Genomic DNA, 22,467 nt, shown 5'->3' with positions numbered 1-22,467 from the left:
ATTACTGCAAAGGGATTTTATTTCCAAATGAGTATGTTTTTTTTGAGCAGGAGTTTTGGAGTCCCAGAAACAGAGGTTGAGAAGGTGATGGTGTGCAATGGCAATTCTCAAGTTCAACGCGGGGGAAAAAGTCATGCTTTGATGGGGAGACTTCTTTTTGACTGTCCATAACCTGGCATTTAAGTAGAAGTCAGCAGTTTCTCTGCACCAAGTTAAAGAATGTGGTGCTGGGTAAAGGGAGGCTTACGCTTTATATTCATCACTAACCAAAGAAAGGCAGGGAGAATTGTGATCCATCAGGTTTTTGTGGCTAAGATAGCCGAGCTGTATTATTAGGATCACGACAGTCCCAGCTGGTATAGATGGCTGACCTGTAGTATGTTTGTGTGTATTGAGGGCAGGCGGTGGGGTGTGGAGTATGTCACAGAGTTATCTAAAATAATCAGAATAGTAGTTATTGCCTAAATCTGAAGTGTGCAACTAGAAGAGTCCTGCTGGGGAAGCAAATCGTGGCAAACATTGGGTCTGTTGTGGAAATGTTCTAAAACCAGACTGTTAACACAGTGAGCCATTTTAAACGTAACTCGCTACATGTTTGGAGAGAAACGCATACCCTCTTATTAGGAACCTGAAACTCTTGGAGCTGCAGCATCACAGCCGGTGAGTCTGATTGCCGGGATTAATCAATCACAGCTGCGCAAGTCCCAATCTTGGTGGGATTCTGGATTCAGCTGTTTTCTCCTTGCCCCATTGCGTTCTAGATTGATGGTCTGCGTTATGTCTGGAGCCAGCCGTCAGCTCGCTCTTCTCCTCTGCGGCTGTTGCGTGGCTGCCCTGGGGGCCCAGGCCGAGGAGCGCTGCCCGGCTGAGCGTCACCAGGCTGCCCAATACGTGGCTGCCGTGTACGAGCACCGGTCCATCCTGAGCCCGAACCCGCTGGCCCTCACCAGCCGCAAGCAGGCCTTGGAGCTCATGAACCAGAACCTCGACATCTATGAACAGCAAGTGACGATCGCAGCCCAAAAGGCAAGAAGCTCTCCCGGGTCAGCTTGTTTGCAGAGCAGGGCAGATTAGCCCTTGGTGTTGCGTTTCCCTCTGGGAATTCAGCCCAGCCAGTAAAGATGAGCTGAATGAGTCCATGGGCTGGAGTCCCGCTACTGAGAGGGTGGTCTGCATCAGCAGACCCTCCAGGGCTGGGAGGAGTGCAGAATTTGGGGCCTGCCCTAGACTTGCTGAGTCAGAATGTACATTTTAGCAAGATTCCCCTGGTGATGCTTCCCCTCCAGCCTGGGAAGCCCAGGGCCAGGCACGTGGCAGTGCCAGAAGAATCGCTCGGTTGCTTGTAAACAAATGTGTGTGCCCGGCTCCCACGCCTGCAGAGTCAGCTGGGGAGCACGTCGGGGCACTGGGATTTTTTAAGGTTCCCTGGTGGATTCAGATGTGCAGAAACATCTGAAAGCCAGCAGGCACGACGGCCTCTCATGCTCTCGGAGGCTTTCAAGGATAACTAAAGTAGTAAGCGGCCCCAGAGCTGTGTTTGCTGCCTCCCGATGACGTGGGGCTCCTTTCTGGTCCCCGCGCCAGACCCCGAAGCCTGAGAGCTCAGTCCAGACAGAACCCAGCCCAGCGGACAAAGGACGCCGGTGCCGCCTTTGTGAAGGCTTCCTGCGCGGCCCCTTTTCCGCTCCTGCCGGGAAGGGTGGGGCAGACGGGGAGGTGTGGGAGCCAGAAGTCTCTGTAGGAAAATGGCCTGCTGGGAGGGCAGTCTGGCCTTGAGCCCGGGCAGGGGTCGGGGGGGAACCTGCCCGGCTGCTTGAGGAAGCCCCGATCCGCCCTGCCTGGGCAGCAGGCGGGCTCCCTGCGAGCAGAACGGCCGTGTCTGTGAGTTAAGCGGGCAGACCTGTGGTGCCTGCAGGTCCTGCCCAAACAGCCCCTGTCTCTGTTCAGGGTGGTCAGCACTGCCTGGACAACCACTGGCCGTCGCTACCTTTTAAAATGTAGCCTGTAGTACCTATATATGTAACACACAAATGTTGGAAGGGCGCTTAAAGGCCCGGTCCAGCTGTTCTGATGGGTGACACTGCTCTTTTTTTCCCAGCCCGACGTCCAGCTTCCCCTGGATGCCTCCAGTGGCCCAGGACTCACTGTCCACTTGAGGACAGTGGGAACTTCTGGAAAGGGCTTCCTTTCCATGAGCAACAATCAGCCTCCCTGTAACTGCCACCCATCGTCCTGTCCTCCTAGCCAAACAGAACAGACTGAATCCCATCCCACACACGCCATCTTTCCCAGATCTGAGGACGGCCCCAGCATCTCTCCCAGGCTGTGTCTCTCCAGTCCCACCCACAGTTCCCTGAGGGTTGCGGTTCCAGCCCTGTCCCCCAAGACTTTCCGGGTTACGTCTGTGCCCTGAGCTGCACGCGGTTTTGTCGAGGGCAGGGTGGAGGAAACCTGCCACCGTTCTCATCCTACGTGTTGTCCCCAGAAGGAAAGCTTTTGGCAGCCACACCTTGCTGTGGGTTCATCAGGCGCTTGCTGTCAGCCAAAGCCCCTGAGCCCTTTTCACACAGACACACACGCTGCCATGGCTGTCCTGTACTTATAAGGTTAATTTATTTAACCCGAGAGCAAAGCCTCACATTTATGCCATTAAATTTCATCCTGGTGGGCTATTTGGGGATCTTCACTGACAGACATCCTGCATATCAGTTACCTTCACATCATTCACACTTCTGGGACATACCTCATTTGTGTCTGCACCGTAGCCGGTGTAAAAACATCCCAGCCCGTGCCCGCAGGCCTCCTCCTGACACAGGTCCGTTCTCTGCACGGAGGTGTTGGCTCGCAGGCAGCTGAAATGTCACCCCCTTCTTCTCCATCCTGTCCACAAGACCATGCTAAGACACTTGGCAGATGCCGTACTGAAACCCAGAGACTGTGACTGCAGTTTTCCCCTGCATTTTAATCACCTGCCCCCAAATGAAACATGTTTTTCTTGAACCCATGATGCCAGCAGGCACCATTCCTTCTCTGTTTGTGGCCCAGGAGCAGGTACAAAGCTGTTGATCCAGTCATTTTTTAGGGCTTACAGACATCTCGGCTCCCCTACGTGGTTATATGTGTTAAAGCAACCTCTAACACAGGTTGATGCCATGCATGTGTCAAAGTTTTCTATCAAACTTGCTATAAGGGCAGAGGTTCCTGCAGGCCAATTAAATGAGTTCTCGCTTGAGTTCTCTCATTTACAGGGAAGAAAAGGAGTTGCGCTTAAAGATATTAGGCTGGGTGGTCAGCTGGGTTGGCACCCGGAATTCCCCAGGAGTTCTTGAGCTCACTGGTCTGTCAGAAAATTGCTCAAGCCCTTTATCAGGAATGCAAATTCCTTCCTAGAATGGATGAGTAATCACATCAGACCCAAAGTTCTGTCCCGGCTCAAGTCTAAGTCCTCATTCTGGGCAGATGTATATTCAGGAAATGCAATTTAATTTGAATATTAATCTAATATGTATCCGTAACCGTTAGTGTCCATAGGAAACCATTCAGTGCTTTCAAAGTTGTGTTTTTAATAAAGGAAAACATGTGTCCAAGTATAATTTTCAGAAAGTTAGAAACATGACTCTTACACATAGAGAAGAATGGACATGTGTCAAAGCTCTTATTTAACTCATTAATTAACTCAGGAACCAGCAAGATGGTAAAGCTGGTTCAAAAGATAACTTGAGGAACAGATGTGAGTGTATCCATCAGTCAAATGAATGTTGAGATGAATCTGCTAATAGATACAAAACAGGCTAGTGTCATACAGGGCAATAAAACTGTCATGTTTAGGGTGTTTTATTAAATAGCAGAGTCAAGCAGTGATACATTCACTAGATGAATAATCCTCGAGTGTGCTTGTCAGCGCCCTGGTATATTGTAGAAAGATAACACGTATACAAAGAATGTATACATAAATTCTTCGCCTTGCTTTATTTCCAAGTTTGTGATCATTTTTCTTTCTAATGTGCAATAAGATGACCAGCCTCGTATTCTGCTGGAGGGAGTGTACATTGCTGTAAGCTTTCTGGAAAGCTGCTTGGCAACGTATATTAAGAATTTAAAATTTTTCATACACTTGACTCAGTATTTTCACTTATAAGGCTTTATTCTGAAGAAATAATCAGAGCTCCAATTAAAGATTTGTGTAAACGCTCATTCAGAAAGTGTTTTGAGCACCCTGTACACAGATGGTCACCACAGTTTTTTTATTACAAAAAGTTGGGAACAATTCAAATGCCCAATAACAGAGGATAAACTGCGGTGTCCTCTTAAATATAATCCAGCATATAATACAAGCGATATTTTTGAAGGTATCTTTGTAGTCTTGATGCTGTGTAGCGAGAGAGTCAAGGTGGAAAACCGTATGTTTATTATTGTCTCAATTATACACGCACACACCTATACAGAGGGGGAAAAATGAGAAGAGGCAAGATGTTAACAATAAGTATCTTCTTGATACGGGATTATGAATTCTTCCTTTACGTTGTGTTTTCCAAATTTTCTACACTTAAACTTCTGAAAAATTTTTTATAACCAGGAAAAAAATTATAAGGAGTTTGCAGTGCATTCCAGAAATAGTGACTCAAATTGCCTGTGATTTTAGATTATTCATGCCCGCTCTGCCATCCTCCTCCACCTTTCACTGTGGGGTGACGCTGCTCCAGGCTTAACATTTTCAGCCGAGCAAGCGCAGAGCGGCAGCCGAAGGGGCCCTGGCGCTGGGAGCTGAGGGCTGCTCTGTTTGGGTTTCCTCAGGTTGCTGCCACTGTCACAGGGAGCCTCGGGCTGTCACAGGCAAGGACCCCCAGTGTCTCCAGGTATGGGAGAAGGCCTGTAGGGCGGTCAGGGCTCTGACGGGAGTCTCCTAACTCCCAGTGGGAGAAATGCAAGATAGAGCAAGTCTGGTTCCTATGCTAAAATCAATGCACTTGACTTTCACCCCCCAGCCCACTGGGGCCCATTAGAATCATGTGGGGACCTGTTGCCGGGACCGCACCCACAGTTGATTGAAGCAGGCTTTTTAGGGATGGGCCCAAGCATCACTGCTGAGCAAAGATCGTGTTTTCAGAAGTCCCCTGTCTGATCTAGAAGCACAATGAAGGTCGAAAACCACCCACCGGACTAGAGGTAGCACATCTGCTAAGCCTGATTACTCAGGCCTGTTAGAGTCTCCGCTCCATCTCCCATGGCACCGCCACCAACTCCAAACCCATCCAAACTCACTTGTAACCTTCTTCCCTGGCCAGCCCTCGGTACAGTGCTGGTCCCTAGAAGACTTGGTCTTTCTTCCCTCAGAGTTAGGCCAAGTGAGACGGCTCCCCCAAGGCTCAGATCCCTGCCGAGCCCAGCTACCACGTCTGGACCTCTGTGGTTCCTGGTTCAGAGCAGCTGCAGGACGGCTGTCAGAGGAATGAAGGGGTGCTTCCCATTATCTGTTAACGGACTATTTCTGATGTTTTGACTTGCAGGGTGTACAGATTATAGTGTTTCCAGAAGATGGCATCCATGGATTCAACTTTACAAGAACATCCATTTACCCGTTTTTGGACTTCCTGCCTTCTCCCTACTTGGTCAGGTGGAACCCATGCCTGGAGCCCCACCGATTCCATGACACGGAAGTATGTAAGGGGATCAGCCTTCCTCCTCAGGAGGTGGGAGGCTCACGGAGATGAACCAAGCCAAGGGCCAAGAGCCAGGACATGTTGAATGAGAGTGACAGGAGCCCTTAGGGGCCTGAGAACCAAACCCGCGCTCCCTGTGCCAGTCATTCACTTAAAAATGTCTGCTATTATGAGGCATTTACTCATCTGTGGATCGTTCTATTTGTTGATCACACAAGAAATGCATGAATATATGCTTCTACAACAAATCAAAATTAATAAAATGAAAGCCCACCTTCACCACACCCCATCCCTCAGCCACCTCCCTTTCTAGACAAACTGCCGTCAGTGCATCCACCTATATTCTTTTCTATGCATCTCATAGATACTGACATCTTTATTTTTTAATTTTATTATTTTTACTGAAGTACAGTTGATTTACAATGTTGTGTTAATTTCTGCTGTACAGCAAAGTGATTCAGTTATACTTACATATATTCACTATTTTTTATATTCTTTTCCATTATGGTTTATCACAGGATATTGAATATGGTTCCCTGTGCTGTACAGTAGGACCTTGTTTATCTATTTTATATATAGTAGTTGGCATCTGCTAATCCCAAACTCTCAATTCATCCCTCCCCAGCCCCACTTGGCAACCAAAAGTCTGTTCTTTATATCTGTGAGTCTCTTTCTGTTTCATAGATAAGTTCATTTGTGTATATTTTAGATTCCCCATATATAAATGATATCAAAGGTATTTGTCTTTCTCTTTCTGACTTAACGTCACTTAGTATGATAATCTCTAAGTCCATCCATGTTGCTGCAAATGGCATTATTTCATTCTTTTTATGGTTGAGTAGTATTCCATTGTGTTTATGTATATATGTATATGTGTATATATCTGTACATACATACCACATTTTCTTTATCCATTCATCTGTCGACGGACATTTAGATTGTTTCCATGTCTTGGCTACTGTGAATAGTCTGCTGTGAACACAGGGATGCATGTTTCTTTTTGAATTATAGTTTTGTCTGGTTATATTCCCAGGAATGGGGTTGCTAGATCATGTGGTAGTTCTGTTTTTAGTTTTCCACAGTGGCTGCACCAATTTACATTCCCACTAACAGTGTAAGAGGGTTCCTTTTCCTCCACACCCTCTCCAGCATTTGTTGTTTGTAGACTTTTTAATGATGGCCATTCTGACCGCTGTGAGGTGCTACCTCATTGTAGTCTTGATTTGCATTTCTCTAATAACTAGAAATGTTGAGCATCTTTTGATGTGCCTGTTGGCCATCTGTATGTCTTCTTTGGAGAAATGTCTGTTTAGGTCTTCTGCCCATTTTTCGATTGGGTTTTTTTTTGTTGTTGAGTTGTGTGAGCTGTTTGTATATGTTGGAAATTGAGCCCTTGTCAGTCGCATCATTTGCAAATATTTTATCCTCGTCTGTAGGTTGTCTTCTTGTTTTGTTTATGGTTTCCTTTGCTGTAGAAAAGCTTATAAAGTTTGAATAGGTCCCATTTGTTTATTTTTGCTTTTATTTCTGTTGCCTTGAGAGATTGACCTAAGAAAACAGTGGTACAATTTCTATCAGAGAATGTTTTGCCTATGTTCTCTTTTAGGAGTTTTATGGTGTCATGTCTTATATTTAAGTCCTTAAGCCATTTTATTTTTGTGTATGGTGTGAGGATGTGTTCTAACTTCATTGATTTACATGTGGCTGTCCAGCTTTCCCAACACCACTTGCTGAAGAGACTGTCTTTTCTCCATTGTATATTCTTGCCTCCTTTGTTGAAGATTAACTCACTGTAGATGTGTGGGTTTATTACTGGGCTCCCTGTTCTGTCCCATTGATCCATATGTTTGTTTTTGTGCCAAGACCACACTGTTTTGATTACTGTGGCTTTGTAGTATTGTCTGAAGTCTGGGAGGGTTATGCCTCCAGCTTTGTTCTTTTTCCTCAGGATTGCTTTGGCAATTCTGGGTCTTTTATGGTTCTATATAAATTTTAGGCTTATCTGTTCTAGTTCTGTGAAAAAATGTCATGGGTAATTTGATAGGGATTGCATTAAATCTGTAGATTGCTTTGGGTGGTATGGCCATTTTAACAATATTAATTCTTCCAATCCAAGAGCGTGGGATATCTTTCCATTTCTTTATTTTTTAAAATTATTTTTAAAAATTATTTATTTTTGGCTGTGTTTGGTCTTCGTTGCTGCACATGGGCTTTCTCTAGTTATGGCGAGCGGGGGCTACTCTTCGTTGTGACGGGCTTCTCGTTGTAGTGGCTTTTCTTGTTGCAGAGCAAGGGCTCTAGGCATGCAGGCTTCAGTAGTTGCAGCTCATGGGCTCAGTAGCTGTGGCTTGCAGGCTCTAGAGCGCAGGCTCAGTAGTTATGACTCACGGGCTTAGTTGCTCCGCAGCGTGTGGGATCTTCCCGAACCAGGGCTCGAACCCATGTCCCCTGCATTGGCAGGTGGATTCTTAACCACTGCGCCACCTGGGAAGTCCCTCCATTTCTTTAAATCATCTTCAATTTCCTTTATTAATATTTTATAGTTCTCAGCATATAAGTCTTTCACCTCCTTGGTCAGGTTTATTCCTAAGTTTTTTTTTTTTGATGCACTTTTAAAAGGGATTTTTTTTTACATTCCCTTTCTGATAATTTATTTTTAGTGTACAGAAATGAAACTGATTTCTGTATGTTAATCTTGTATCCTGCTACCTGGCTGAATTCATTTATCAGTTCTAGTAGTTTTTGTGTGGAGTCTTTAGTGTTACTATAGACTATATATATATAGTATGTCATCTGCACATAATGACAGTTTTACCTTTTACCTTCCAATTCGGATACCTTTTATTTCTTTTTCCTGTCTGATTGCTGTGGCTAGGACTTCCAGTACTATGTTGACTACAGGTGGTAAGAGTGGGCATCCCTGTCTTGTTCCAGATTTTAGCGGGAAGGCTTTCAGCTTTTCACCTTTGAGTATTATATTGGCTGTGGGTCTGTCATAAAAAGCTTTTATTATGTTGAGATATATTCCCTCTATACCAACTTTAGTGAGAGTTTTTTTCATGAATGGATGTTGAATTTTATCAAATGCTTTTTCTGCATCTATTGAGATGATCATGTGTTTTTTGTCTTTTGTTGATTTGTGTATACTGAACCATCCTTGTGACCCTGGGATGAAGCCAACTTGGTTGTGGTGCATGATCTTTTTTATGTGTTGTTGGATTCAGTTTGCTAATATTTTGTTGAGAATTTTTGCATCTATATACCTCAAAGATAATGCCTGTAATTTTCTTACTTGGTAGTGGCTTCGTCTGGTTTTGGTATCAGGGTGATGGTGGCTTCATAGAATGTCTTTGTGAGTGGCCCCTCCTCTTCAATCTTTTGGAAGAGTTTGAGAAGGATCAGTAGAGGTTATTTTTTGTATGTTTGGCAGAATTCCCCAGTGAAGCCATCTGGTCCTGGACTTTTGTTTGTAGGAAGTTTTCTTTTCTTTTTATTACAGATTCTATTTTACTTGCAGTGATCAGTCTGTTCAAATTATCTATTTCTTCTTGATTCCGTTTTGGTGGCCTGTATGATTCTAGAAACTTGTCCATTTCTTCTAAGTTGTCTAATTTGTTGGCGTATAATTGTTCATAGTATTCTCTTATGGTTTTCTGTATTTCAGCAGTATTGATTGTTATTTCTCCTTTTTCATTTCATATTTTGTTTATTTGGGTCCCCTCTCTTTTCTTCTTGGTGAGCCTGAGCAGAGGTTTGTTGATTTTGTTTACCCTTTCAAAGAACCAGCTCTTGGTTTTATTGATTTTTTTTTCTATTGTTTTTTAATCTCCATTTTATTCATTTTCCTCTCTGATCTTTACTATTTCCTTCCTTCTGCTGACTTTAGGTTTTGTTTGCCCTTCTTTTCCTAATTCTTTTAGGTGGTAGGTTAGGTTGTTTGTTTGAGATTTTTCTTGTTTTTTGAGGAAGGCCTGTATCACTATGAACTTCCCTCTAAGAACTGCTTTTGCTGCATCCCATATTTTTTTTTTTTTTTTTTTTGTGGTACGCAGGCTTTGGCCTCTCCCGCTGCGGAGCACAGGCTCCGGATGCACAGGCTCAGTGGCCGTGGCTCACAGGCCCAGCCGCTCTGCGGCATGTGGGATCTTCCCGGACTGGGGCACGAACCTGTGTCCCCTGCATCGGCAGGTGGACTCTCAACTGCTGCGCCACCAGGGAAGCCCATCCCATAGATTTTATATGGTTGTGTTTTGTCATTTGCCTCAAGGTATTTTTTAATTTCTTCTTTGATTTTGTTGTTGACCCACTGGCTTTTTAGTAGCATGTTGTTTAGTCTCCATGTAATTGTCTTTTCTCATTTTTTTTTTCTGGGGTTGATTTCTAGTTTCGTGCCATTGTGGTCAGAAAAGATGCTTGGAATAATTTCTATCCTCTTAAATTTGTTGAGGCTTATTTTGTGCCCTAGTATGGTGTCAATCCTAGAGAGTGTTCCATGGGCACTTGAAAAGAATGCATTTTTTCTTTAATTTTTTTATTTTTTGCAGTACGCGGGCCTCTCACTGTTGTGGCCTCTCCCGTTGCGGAGCACAGGCTCCGGACGCGCAGGCTCAGTGGCCATGGCTCACGGAGCCAGCCTCTCCGCGGCATGTGGGATCTTCCCGGACCGGGGCGCGAACCCATGTCCCCTGCATTGGCAGGCGGACTCTCAACCACTGTGCCACCAGGGAAGCCCAAGAATGCATTTTTTAAAAATTTAATGTCCTGAAAATATCAATTAAGTCCAACTTTTCGATTGTTATCATTTAGGATCTCTGTTGCCATATTGATTTTCTGTCTAGAAGATCTGTCCATTGATGTGAGTGGGGTGTTAAAGTCTCCTATTATTGTGCTCCTGTCAGTTTCTCCCTTTATGTCTGTATTTGTTTTATGTATTTGGCTGCTCCTGTATTGGGTGCATATATGTTGATGAGTGTAGTATCTTCTTCTTGTATTGATCCTTTTGTCATTATATAGAGTCCTTCTTTATCTTTCTTTATGGCCCTTGTTTTAAAATCTGTTTTGTCTGATATGAGTATTGTGACCCTTGTTTTCCTGTCATTTCTGTCTGCATGAAATATTTTTCCACCCCCTCACTTTCAACCTGTGTGTCCTTTGCCCTAAAGTGAGTCTCTTGTAAGCAGCATATTGTAGGCTCTTGTTTTTTAACCCAATCTTCCACTCTGTGTCTTTTGATTGGAGCATTTAGTCCACTGACATTTAAGGTAATTATTGATAGATATGTATTTATTGCCACTTTAGAACTTGTTTTCTACTTGATTTTTAAATTTCTTCTTTGTTCCTTTTTCTTTTCCCTTTTGCAGTTTGATGATTTTTTTTTTGTATTATGCTTATGTTCTCTTCTTTTTGGTTTTTTTGAATATATTGTATGTTTTTGATTTATGGTTACCCTGTATTTCAAGCACATTAACCCCTTCCTATATCTAATTGCTTTAGACTGGTAGTCATACAGACTGAAACACGTTCTAGAAAAATAATCTATGTTTTCATACTCTCCTCTTTCAAATTTTATGAATTATTTTATGATTTTGCACCTTCATATTCATCTGTTTGCTGTTCATTGTGGTTATCATTTTTATTTTAATCTGTGTACTGGCTTATTTAACTGATTTATTTTCCAATTGTAATTTTCCTCTTTCCTATAGATTCCTTCTTCTTTTCTGTTTAGAGGAGACCTTTCAATATTTCCCTTTGGATAGGTTTACTACTGCTGTATTCTTTTAGCTTTTGCTTGTCTGGGAAAGTCTTTCTCTCTCCTTCTATTCTAAATGATAATCTTGCTAGGTAGAGTATCCTAGGTTGCAGCTTGCCACTCCCTTCTGGCCTGCAGCTTTTCTGTAGAGAAATCAGCTGGTAGCCTTTTAGGGGTTCCCTTGTAAGGAACTCTGTTTTTCTCTTGCTGCCTTTAGAATCCTCTATCTTTAACTTTTTCCTTTTTACTTATAGTATGTCTTGGTGTAGGTCTGTTTTGGTTCACCTTATTTGGGACCCTCTGTGCTTCCTGTGCCTGGATATCTGTTTCTTTAGGTTTGGGAAGTTTTCAGCCGTAATTTCTTCAAATACATTTTCGATCCCCTTTTCTCTTCCTTTTCCTCTAGACTCCCTATTATGTGTAGATTGGCATGTTTTACATTATCCTATAGGTCTTTTATATTGCTTCCGTTTTTTCTAATCTGGCTTTCTGTCTGCTGTTCTGATTGGGTGATTTCCATTATTCTACCTTCTGGGTCATTTCCTTGTTCTTCTGAATTATTCAATCTGCTGTTCATTGCCTTTAGCTCAGCTTTTGTCTGGGCAAATGAGTTTTCTAATTTTTCTTAGCTCCTCTTTATTGTTTCTAGTTCCTTTTAACAGTAATCTGCATTTCTATCAATAGTCCTTCTTAATTCCTATAGTATTTTCATTATCTCCTTTTTGAACTTGGTGTCTGTTAAAGAGATCTGTTTTATTGTTTGTTCTAACAGGGGAATTCTCTTGATCTTTTAATTGGGAGTGGCTCCTCTGCTTCTTTATTTTACTTATGTTTCTCTTACTCTGTGAGTTTGGGAGAAACAATTATCCACTGTGGTCCTGGAAGGCTATTTTTATGTGGGAGTGTCCCTGTGTAGCCTGTGTGGGTTTAATATTTTTTGGTATGAGGGCTGTTTTCACTATGAATGCCTGCGACCTCTTTCCTCAGTGTGTGCTGACCGTTATGCCCTTGATAGGAGGTGTGGTGGTGTTGTGGTGACCAGAGCCTGCACTGGGTGTTGAGCAGGGTCTTCTCCCTAGTTGTTGGAGTAGAAGCCCCTAGGATCCATTTCTGAGCTGGGGTACGAAGTAGGCAGGATTGGAGCACTCCCACTGGGAGAGGACCCACTGAATATTCCTCTGCCAGAGCTGTTCACCCGTAAGGGTGCTCTGTGGTGTCACCTATTGTATGCTTACAAAGTACACTGTTGTTGGCACTGCCTTCAGCCCCATCTCAACCTTGGGAATGCTGGCAGTCAGCCCTGATGTCCCTCAGGCATTGTTTTCACAAGGCTACCAGTGCAAATCCATTGAAGTCAGGTACCAAGACTGCAGTAGTCACACACCTGGACCTGCTGTGGGAGCTATGGAAGCAGCCCAGACCCTGGCCCAGCTTCTATGTACATGCACCCACAAAGCCCACAGATGCTAAGGCCAGTCCTGTTCCAGCTACGGGAACACCCATTGTCCACTTGGGTGTCCCTCAGGCGCTGAGTTTACAAAGCAGGCCCCAGTAGGGTAAATCTGCACAGCCACAGGGAGAGGGCTCAGATTTCAGCCCTACCTCTGCATGTGGGCAACCCACTAGCACGCTCCCAGAGCTCGTAGAGGAGCGCATGGAGAAAGAGGCTGCTGTGCTGGGCCCCATCCCTCGCTTTGCTGACATGCGTGTTGACAATGGGGTTTCAGTGGCGGCGCACACCTGCCATGAGCATGCCAAAAGTGAGGCTACTGTGGCAGGCTCGCCCCTCCCTCCCGCGCTCCTTAACAAAGGCCCTTTGCTTCTATGGAGGACCCGGGCTTCCTCCATGTATACCGCTGGTTGCAGCCCGTACCACACTCCAGCCCCTTCAGGCTGTCTCTGCAGCCAACCGCAGTGCTCTCCCCAGGTCTGTCCTCTGAAGCCTGAGTTTCAGCACCCAGCCCCAGCACATACCAGTGGATGCACGTCTCAGGCTGAGGAGTGCAGGGCAGTGGCCTGGCTGATTCTCATCCCCAGTGAAGGGGCTTCCCAGAGTGTGGGAACCTTTTCTCTTTCACAACTACCTCCCAGGGGCACAAGTCCTGTCCCAATTCCCTTTTTTTTTTTTCCGCTCTACCCAGTTGTGTGGAGATCCTTCTTGCGATTTTGGGTGTTGGAGATATTCTGCCAGGGTTCAGTAGGTATTTTGTGAGAATTGTTCCAGATGTAGATGTATTTTTGATGTATTTGTGGGAGGAGGTAAGCTCCATGTCCTTCTGCTCCACCATATTGATTGGAGCCCCACAAGATAAGCACTTTTTTTTTTTTTTTTTTTTTTTTTTTTTTTTTTTTTGCTGTACGCGGGCCTCTCACTGTCGTGGCCTCTCCCGTCGCGGAGCACAGGCTCCGGACGCGCAGGCTCAGCGGCCATGGCTCACGGGCCCAGCCGCTCCGCGGCATGTGGGATCTTCCCGGACCGGGGCACGAACCCGTGTCCCCTGCATCGGCAGGCGGACTCTCAACCACTGCGCCACCAGGGAAGCCCCAAGATAAGCACTTTTAAAAATTATCTTTTAAAGAGCACCAAATTTTCCCTTTAAAAGATTTTGATTGTACTTTGCATCCCCAGTAATAGTGCATGAGTGCCTGTTTGCCCATCCTTTGGTCAATGCAAGACAGAATAGTCTTTTTAATTTTTGCCAATCTTACAGAGGTGAAAAATGATATCTCATTATCATTTTAATTTGTATCTCCTTACTACTAATGAGACTGAGCATCTTGCCAATGTTTGTTGGCCATTTGTATTTGTTCATCTGTGAACCACCTGTTCATATCCTTTGCACGCTTTCAGTAGTGGTTACTTTTTTCTTATTGATTTATGATAGCTATTTATATATTATCGATACAATACAGGTACTATTTTAAAATTGTAAGAAAAAGGCAGGGTTTAAAAATTTCCTTTATTTACACTTTCATTTTTTCCCTCTAGGTCCTCCAGCGCCTGAGTTGTATGGCTGTCAAGGGAGAGATGTTCCTGGTGGCCAATCTTGGGACAAAGCAGCCTTGTCATAGCAGTGACCCAGGGTGCCCAAATGATGGCAGATACCAGTATAACACGAACGTGGTGTTCAGCAGTAATGGAACCCTGGTTGACAGCTACCGCAAACAAAACCTCTACTTTGAAGCAGCGTTCAATACCCCCCTGGAAGTGGATCGCATCACCTTTGATACCCCCTTTGCTGGCAAGTTTGGCATCTTCACTTGCTTTGACATATTGTTCTTCGACCCTGCTGTCAGGCTCCTCAGAGACTCGGAGGTGAAGCATGTCGTGTATCCGACCGCCTGGATGAACCAGCTCCCACTTTTGGCAGCCATTCAGATTCAGAGAGGTTTCGCCATCGCCTTTGGCGTCAACGTTCTGGCTGCGAACATCCACCATCCATCTCTGGGGATGACGGGAAGTGGCATACACGCCCCTCTGAAGTCCTTTTGGCACCATGACATGGAAAGCCCTGAAGGTCACCTTATAATTGCCCAGGTAGCCAAAAATCCACAGGGTCTCATTGGCACAGGGAATGCCACAGGGAAAATGGACCCATCCCACAGTAAGTTTTTAAAAATCTTGGCAGGGGATCCATACTCTGAGAAGGATGCTCAGGACGTCCACTGCGATGGAGCCCCCAAATGGAACACGAATGCCCCTCCCACGTTTAACTCTGAGATGATGTATGACAATTTCACCCTGGTTCCTGTGTGGGGCAAGGAAGGCTACCTCCAAGTCTGTGCAAATAGCCTTTGCTGTCGTCTGCTTTACCAGAGGCCCACTCTGTCCAAGGAGCTGTATGCCCTGGGGGTCTTTGACGGCCTTCACACTGTGCACGGCACTTACTACGTTCAAGTCTGTGCCCTGGTCAAGTGTGGCGGTCTTGGCTTTGAAACCTGTGGGCAGGAGGTCACAGAGGCTGCGGGGATATTTGAGTTTCACCTGTGGGGGAACTTCAGTACCTCCTATATCTTTCCAATGCTTCTGACCTCAGGGATGACCCTGGAAACCCCTGACCAGCTGGGCTGGGAGAATGATCACTATTTCCTGAGGAAGAGCGAACTGTCCTCCGGCCTGGTGACGGCAGCTCTGTACGGGCGGTTGCATGAGAAGGACTAGGGGGTGTGGGGTGGGCTCCCCCTGCACTGGCACAGGCCAAAGCTCACAGCACCGGGACCACTTCTTCGCTCCAGAGCCCATCCTGGGAGCCATGGGAAGAGGTAGGGAGACAGATTTCGCCAGTGTCTTTTCCTCTTAAGCACAAATTTGTGAGACATTTTCTGGTATTTTCTACTCACATTTCTATTATTCAAGCCACGTCTTCTTCCAGCAGATCTTCCATTACACAATTGTTTTAAGAGCGCAAACAAAAATAAACGTCAATTTATATTTTACACGTCCACAAAACAGCAGGTTTCGTGTGTGTTCTTGCTGTTGATCAAGTGACACCCAGGATATACAGGTATTTCAGAAGCCTCAAACATTTTCTGGGGTAAGAAACAAACTCTCAGCGCAAAAGCCGTGTTAGAAATGGCTGCCACGGGGACGTTTCCATTCTGGTTGGCCAGAATTCATCCCCCAGGACTGATCGTGCCAGAGCCGCCAGCAGCATCAGCAATGTGGAGCCTGAGGCAGCTTTTAAAAATAGAAGGGAAGCTTTTCTCACATCTGCCTTTCTGTCAGTGATTGGAATGTGTCAGGCAGGACTCAGAATAACTGGAAAGAAAGAGTGCAGTGCGCCGGAGAGAGAGGGAGGCTGGAAAAAGGTGCTGAAGAGAGGGCAGCGATGGGAACAGATGAGTCATAGGGTTCTTGTGCACAGCGTGTCTCATCCAGGGATTCCAGGCACCTTAATAAATCACACTAGCCCCGGGCAAGAGCCTTCTGGCTGCCCAACTGTGCAGGGTGGAACAATGCTGGGAATTCATTCCCAGTCCGCTGGCAGGGCCTTCTCTTTGCAGACGGGTTGCAGGAACGGTGTGGGGTTTGGCCCGCTTAGTCTTTATTCAGTCACTCAACAGGTGTCTTTGGAAAGCCCACCAGGGACAGAGCGAGGACCTCCCAAAATATGAACTGCACGTGCAAAATCACATTCGGCGTGTGAAGACATTCCTTAGGCCACTGTCTGTATTACTCGTACCCAACATTTCCAAGTCACTTTGACTCTATGCCTAGTAACTGTTTCAGATCATTTTTAAGGTGGAAAATCTGCAGCTTTTAAAGAAAATGGATAGTTAGCTTTCCGTGATTTGCCTCTTCAATGTGTGGCTATATTTAGTTTCATCTCCTTTATAAACGAGGTTTTTAAAAACAGTATGTGCATATATCTATACATAATTACATGAAGTAAAAACTGAAATTCTTTCCCCATTCCCCCCACAGTGTGACTTTCCAGACCCCTTCCTGGCTTTTAGGCAGGATACTAAAGAAAGAGCATAGATCCTAGGGTCAGACTGACCAGCTTTACTTTCTTGGCCTCCCTGTTTGCTCTTCACTACGCAGACCTCGACTATTTATTTGAACCTTGGCTGTGCCCCAGTTTTCTCATTTGTGGGATGTGTACTGAATCATCCATGTGGGAAAGAAGCAAAGACCCGCTGACTCACTGCCCGCTTGCAAAGGCCTAGAATGAGTCAAGCAGGCCTTCAGGGAATTTGCAGGAACAGCTCAGGATTCCTGAGGAAACCCAGGAGGTCCCCCCGGAACGGGACGGGGACCTCTCCCACCAGATGCTGGCGCAGACCCGGGAGGGGCGAGCTGGAGGGGGCACACGGCTCCGGATGTGGTCGCCCCTGCTCCAGGGAAACAGAAATCATCTCAGAAATGCATATTGTTGCTTCCTGCCAAGATGATTCAAATCATCCAGAGAGAGACAGAGGCCAGGCCAAAACACAGACTTGGTGGAGCTACTTCACCCAGCAGACATTTTTTTTTTTTTTTTTTTTTTTTTTTTTTTTTTTTTTTTTGCGGTACTCGATCCTCTCGCTGTTGCGGCCTCTCCCATCGCGGAGCACAGGCTCCGGACGCGCACGCTCAGTGGCCATGGCTCACTGGCCTAGCCGCTCCTAGCCGCTCCGCGGCATGTGGGATCTTCCCGGACTGGGGCACGAACCCGTGTCCCCTGCATCGGCAGGCAGACTCTCAACCACTGCGCCACCAGGGAAGCCCCAGCAGACATTTTTGAAGCACCTGCTGGATGCACATTTTGCTCTTCTGAGCAGAGTACTGAGAACTTTCCCCGAGTTACTATCTACTGACAATTTAGAACTAACTGCTCATGAAGTAGAAATGAGGGGGACAAGAAAGTATGATTTTTATGATAAAAAGTAGTTGCCAGATGGCAGAACAAAGTGGAGGATAGGGGGGAAATGAATAAAATAAATCATTTTCAGGAAAAAAAAAAGGCACGTATGACTCACGGTTGTGATACGCTTCTGTCAGCTATGATCCTGCAACTCAGGAAGCAGATGGCGATCTTGACCATAACACAGGGGCAGACACCCAGTGTATTTTTGGTGGAATGAGGCCTGGGGGAAGCGGCTGTCCATGTGATTTCTCATGGGGGTGCAGCTGTGCCTCTCTGTGGTCTTCTGCGCAGAGGGGGTGAGAGACAACGATGGGCTTAAAAAGTCCTGTTCTTAGAGAAGGTAAAGCCACAGCCTGCTGGCAGCCTGTCCGCCCCAGCGCCCACCATGGGCTCTCGAGAAGAGGGCCTGCCCACAGCTCTGCTGAGGGAAACCCACCTGGACCAGTGCTGACCCACAGGCGGCCGGCTCAGTGCCCTCAAAAGAAACCCTGTACCCACGAGCAGTCATGTCCATTCTCCCTCCCCCCATCCCATGGCAGCTACTAATACACTTTCTATCTCTACGGATTTGCCCATTCTGAACATTTTATATAAATGGAATCATATACTATGTGGCCTTTCGTTCCTGCCTTCTTCCACTTAGTGTAATGTTTTCAAGGTTTATCCTTGTGTAGTATGTATAAGTTCTCCCTTCTTATGGTTGAATAGTATTTCATTGTATAGATATACCACATTTGTTTATCCATTAAGCTAGTGGACATTGCGTTGTTTCCACTTTTTGGCTATTAGGAATAAATAATGCTGCCATGAATATTCATGTACAAGTTTATATGTGAATATACGTTTTTCAATTCCTTGGGTATATATCTAGGAGTGTAATTGCTGGGTCATACCAGTCAATGTTTAATTATTTGAGGAACTGTCAGACAGACTGTTTTCCAAAGGGGCTGCATCATTTTGCATCCCTATTAGCAATGTATAAGGATTCAAATTTCTCCACATCCTTGCTAATGCTTGTTATTGTCTATTTGTTAAAATCACAGCCATCTCAGTGGTTGTGGTTTCTCATCGTGGTTGTGATTTCATTGCCCTAGTTGCTAATAACGCTGAACATCTTTCCAAGTGCTTATTGGCCACCCATATATCTTCTCTGGAGAAATTATTAAAATCTTACGCCCATTTAAAAAATTGGATTGTCTTTTTATTATTTAGTTTTAAGAGTTCTTTGTCTATTGTGGATATTAGACCCTTATCAGATAAGTGATCTGCAAATATTTTCTCCATTTGTTGGTTGTCTTTTCACTTTTTGATACCATTTTTTGGTACACAAAAGTTTTTAATTTTGTGATGAAAATTTTAATTTTAAGATGAAGTCGAATTTATCTTCTTTCTTTGGTTGCTTGTGCTTTAGGTGTCATACCTAATTAAAGGTCATAGGCTTACAGCTATGTTTTCCTCTAAGAGTTTTATTGTTTGAGCTCTTACGCTTAGATCTACGATCCACTGAAGTTAATTTTTCTGTGTGTTGTGAGATAGGGGTGCAAATTCATTCTTTTGCAAGTGAGCATCTAGCTGTCCCGGCGCCATTTGTTGAAAGACATTATTCCTCCCCATTGTATTGTCTTGGTGACCTTATTGAAATCTATTGACCATAAATATACAGGTTTATTTCTAGACTCAATTTTATTCCATTGATCTGTATGTCTGTCCTAAAGCAAGTACCACACTTGTCCTTATTACAGTAGCATTGTAGTAAGTTTTTAAATTGGGAAGCGTTGAGTCCTCTTTGTTCTTTATCAAAATTGTTTTGGCTATTTTGCGTCCTTTGCAGTTCCATATGAACGTTTTAGGGTCACTTGTTCAATTTCTGTCAAAAAAAAAATCAGTGGAATTTTGATAGGTATTGCATTAAATCTGGAGATTGATTTGGGGAATGCCATTTTAATAATATTAAATCTTCCAGTTCATGAACACAGGATGTCTTCCCATTTAGTTTTGTCATTTTTAGTGTACAAATTTTTATACTCCTTTTATTTTTATTCCCAGGTATTTTTTGGATGCTATTATAAATGGAATTGTTTTCTTAATTTCATTTTTGGATTGTTAATTGCAAGTATATAAAAATAGAGTTGGTTTTTTATATTGATCTTGTGTCCGGTAAGCTTGCTGAACTTACCAGCACTAATAATGTACTGGTGGAGTTTTTAGGATTTTCTATATACCAGATCATGACATCTACAAATTAACTTTTTATATGAATGCCTTTTTTTTTTCCCCCTTCCTAATTGTTCTGGCTAGAACCTCTAGTACAGTGTTGAGTAGATGTGGTGAGAGTGGACATCCTTGCCTCATTTCTGATCTTAGGGGAAAAGCTTTCAGTCGTTCATCATTAAGTATGATGTTAGCTGTGGGCTTTTCATAGATGAAGAAGTTTCCTTCTACTCCTAGTGTTTAGTGTTTTTATCATGAAAGGGTTTCAAATTCTTTTTCTCCATTAATAGTGATAATCAAGTGTTTACCCCCTTTATTATACAGTGTATTACATTGGCTTATTTTTTTTTTTTAACATTGGCTTATTTTTTTTTTTTTAACATTGGCTTATTTTTATTTGTTGAAAATATCTTGCATTCCTGAGATAAATCCCACTTGGTCATGGTACATATTACTTTTTAAGCATTGATAGATTTGGGTTGATAGTATTTTTTTTGATGACTTTTGCATCTGTATTCATAAGGGATATTCATGGTGTATAAGACTTTCTAGATGGTGATAGATTTGGTTCAATATTATTTTGTTGATAATTTTTGCATCTACATTCATAAAGGATATTGGGTCTGTAGTGTTCTTTTCTTGAGATGCCTTTGTCTGGTTTTGGTATGAGGTTAATACTTCACAGAGCGAGTTGGGAAGTGTTTCCCCCCTCTTCAGTTTTTTAAGAGTTTGTGAAAGACTGGTGTTAATTCTTCAAATGCTTTGTAGAATCCACCAGTGAAGTCACCTGGTCCTGAGCTTTTCTTTCTGGGGAGTTTTTTAAATTACAAATTCAATGTCTTTACGTGTTATAGGCCTACTCATATTTTCTAGTTCTTCTTGAAACAGTTTTGATGGTTTATCTTTCTAGGATTTTGTTCATTTCATCTGGGTTAGCAGATCTGTTGGTATGTAATTATTCATAGTACTCTAATAAATTTTTTATTTCTGTGAGGTTAGAATTCCCCCCTCTTCATTCCTGATTTTCAGTCGTCTTTTTTTCTTGGTCATTCTAGCTACAAGTTTGTCAATTTTGTTGATTTTTGTAAATGAACTTTGTTTTGTTGATTTTTCTCTATTTTTTTTTTTGAATCCCTACTTCATTTATTTCTGCTCTAATTTCTATTGTTTTCTTCTGCCTGCTTTGGATTTTAGTCTGCACTTCTTTTGTCTAGTTTCTTAAACTGCAAGATTATAGACTTGAGACCTTTCTTCCTTTTTACTGTGTTTACAGCTTAATTTCCTTCTAAGCACTGCTTTCACTGCAGTGAAGTGGAATGTTATACTTTTGCTTTCATTAATCTCAAAATATTTCTCATTTATTTAGTAGTACAGCCATTACAGCTCTCTTTTGGATGCTGTTGCCATGGTATTTCTCTTCATCCTCTGACTTTCAACTTATTTGTGTCTTTGAATCTAAAGCACATGTTTTATAGACAGTATATAATTGGATGTTTTATATTCATTCTGTTACTCTCTGCCTTATAATAAGAGTTTAATCTATTTACATTCAATGTATTACCGATAATGTAGATTTTACACCTGCCATTTTGCGATTTTTTTTTTTTTTTTTTTTTTTTTTGTGGTACGCGGGCCTCTCACTGCTGTGGCCTCTCCCGTTGCGGAGCACAGGCTCCGGACACGCAGGCTCAGCAGCCATGGCTCACGGGCCCAGCTGCTCCGCAACATGTGGGATCTTCCCGGACCGGGGCACGAACCCCTGTCCCCTGCATCAGCAGGCGGACTCTCAACCACTGCGCCACCAGGGAAGCCCTGCGATTTGTTTTGTATCTGTTCTTTTTTGTTTCTCTAGGCCTCCATCACAGCCTTCTTTTGTGTTAGATATTTTCTAGCGTACCATTTTAATTCTCTTGTCATTTCTTTTTTGTTTGTTTTGTTTTGTTTTGCGGTACGCGGGCCTCTCACTGCTGTGGCCTCTCCCGTTGCGGAGCACAGGCTCCGGACGCGCAGGCTCAGCGGCCTTGGCTCATGGGCCCAGCCGCTCCGCGGCATGTGGGATCTTCCCGGACCAGGGCACGAACCCGTGTCCCCTGCATCGGCAGGCAGACTCTCAACCACTGCGCCACCAGGGAAGCCCTGTCATTTCTTTTATAATTTATAGTTATCTTCTTAGTGTTTGTCCTGGGTATTCCAACTAACACGTTAACGTATAACAATTTAGTTCATATTAATAAAGCTAAATTTCAATACAGATACAGCTTGAAGATACTGCAGGTTCAGTTCCAGACCACTGCAGTAAAGCGAATATCACAAAGTGAGTTACACAAATTTTTTTTGGTTTCCCAGTGAATATAAAAGTTATGTTTACAATATACTGTAGTCTACTAGGTGTGCAATAGCATTATCTCTAAAAAACTGTACATGCCCTAATTAAAAAACACTTTATTGCTGAAAAATGCTCACCATCATCTGAGCTTTCAGTGAGTTGTAATCTTTT

The 22,467-nt window shown here is 43.9% G+C and overlaps 1 protein-coding gene across 6 annotated transcripts in view; it reads left to right on the top strand.

The window, feature by feature from the left end:
- Positions 1-22,467, top strand: part of BTD (biotinidase) — a 69,613-nt gene that overhangs the window by 35,315 nt on the left and 11,831 nt on the right. For 3 of the 6 annotated variants that reach the window (XM_032630916.1, XM_032630917.1, XM_032630918.1), the window contains exons 2-4: positions 762-1,026; positions 5,508-5,657; positions 14,399-15,857. In XM_032630916.1, coding sequence (XP_032486807.1) covers positions 762-1,026; positions 5,508-5,657; positions 14,399-15,571 — 1,588 coding nt within the window. In that variant the 3' untranslated portion in view covers positions 15,572-15,857. Of the gene's footprint in view, positions 1-473; positions 661-761; positions 1,027-5,507; positions 5,658-14,398; positions 15,858-22,467 lie in introns of those variants that run through there. The other 3 variants (XM_032630919.1, XM_032630920.1, XR_004349734.1) reach the window with 3 other exon arrangements.

Source organism: Phocoena sinus, chromosome 4 (assembly GCF_008692025.1).
Source record: "Phocoena sinus isolate mPhoSin1 chromosome 4, mPhoSin1.pri, whole genome shotgun sequence".
Classification (NCBI taxonomy): Eukaryota; Metazoa; Chordata; class Mammalia; order Artiodactyla; family Phocoenidae; genus Phocoena; species Phocoena sinus.
Note: the sequence above shows the minus strand (reverse complement) of the source record. Positions and strands in the feature narration are given on the sequence as shown.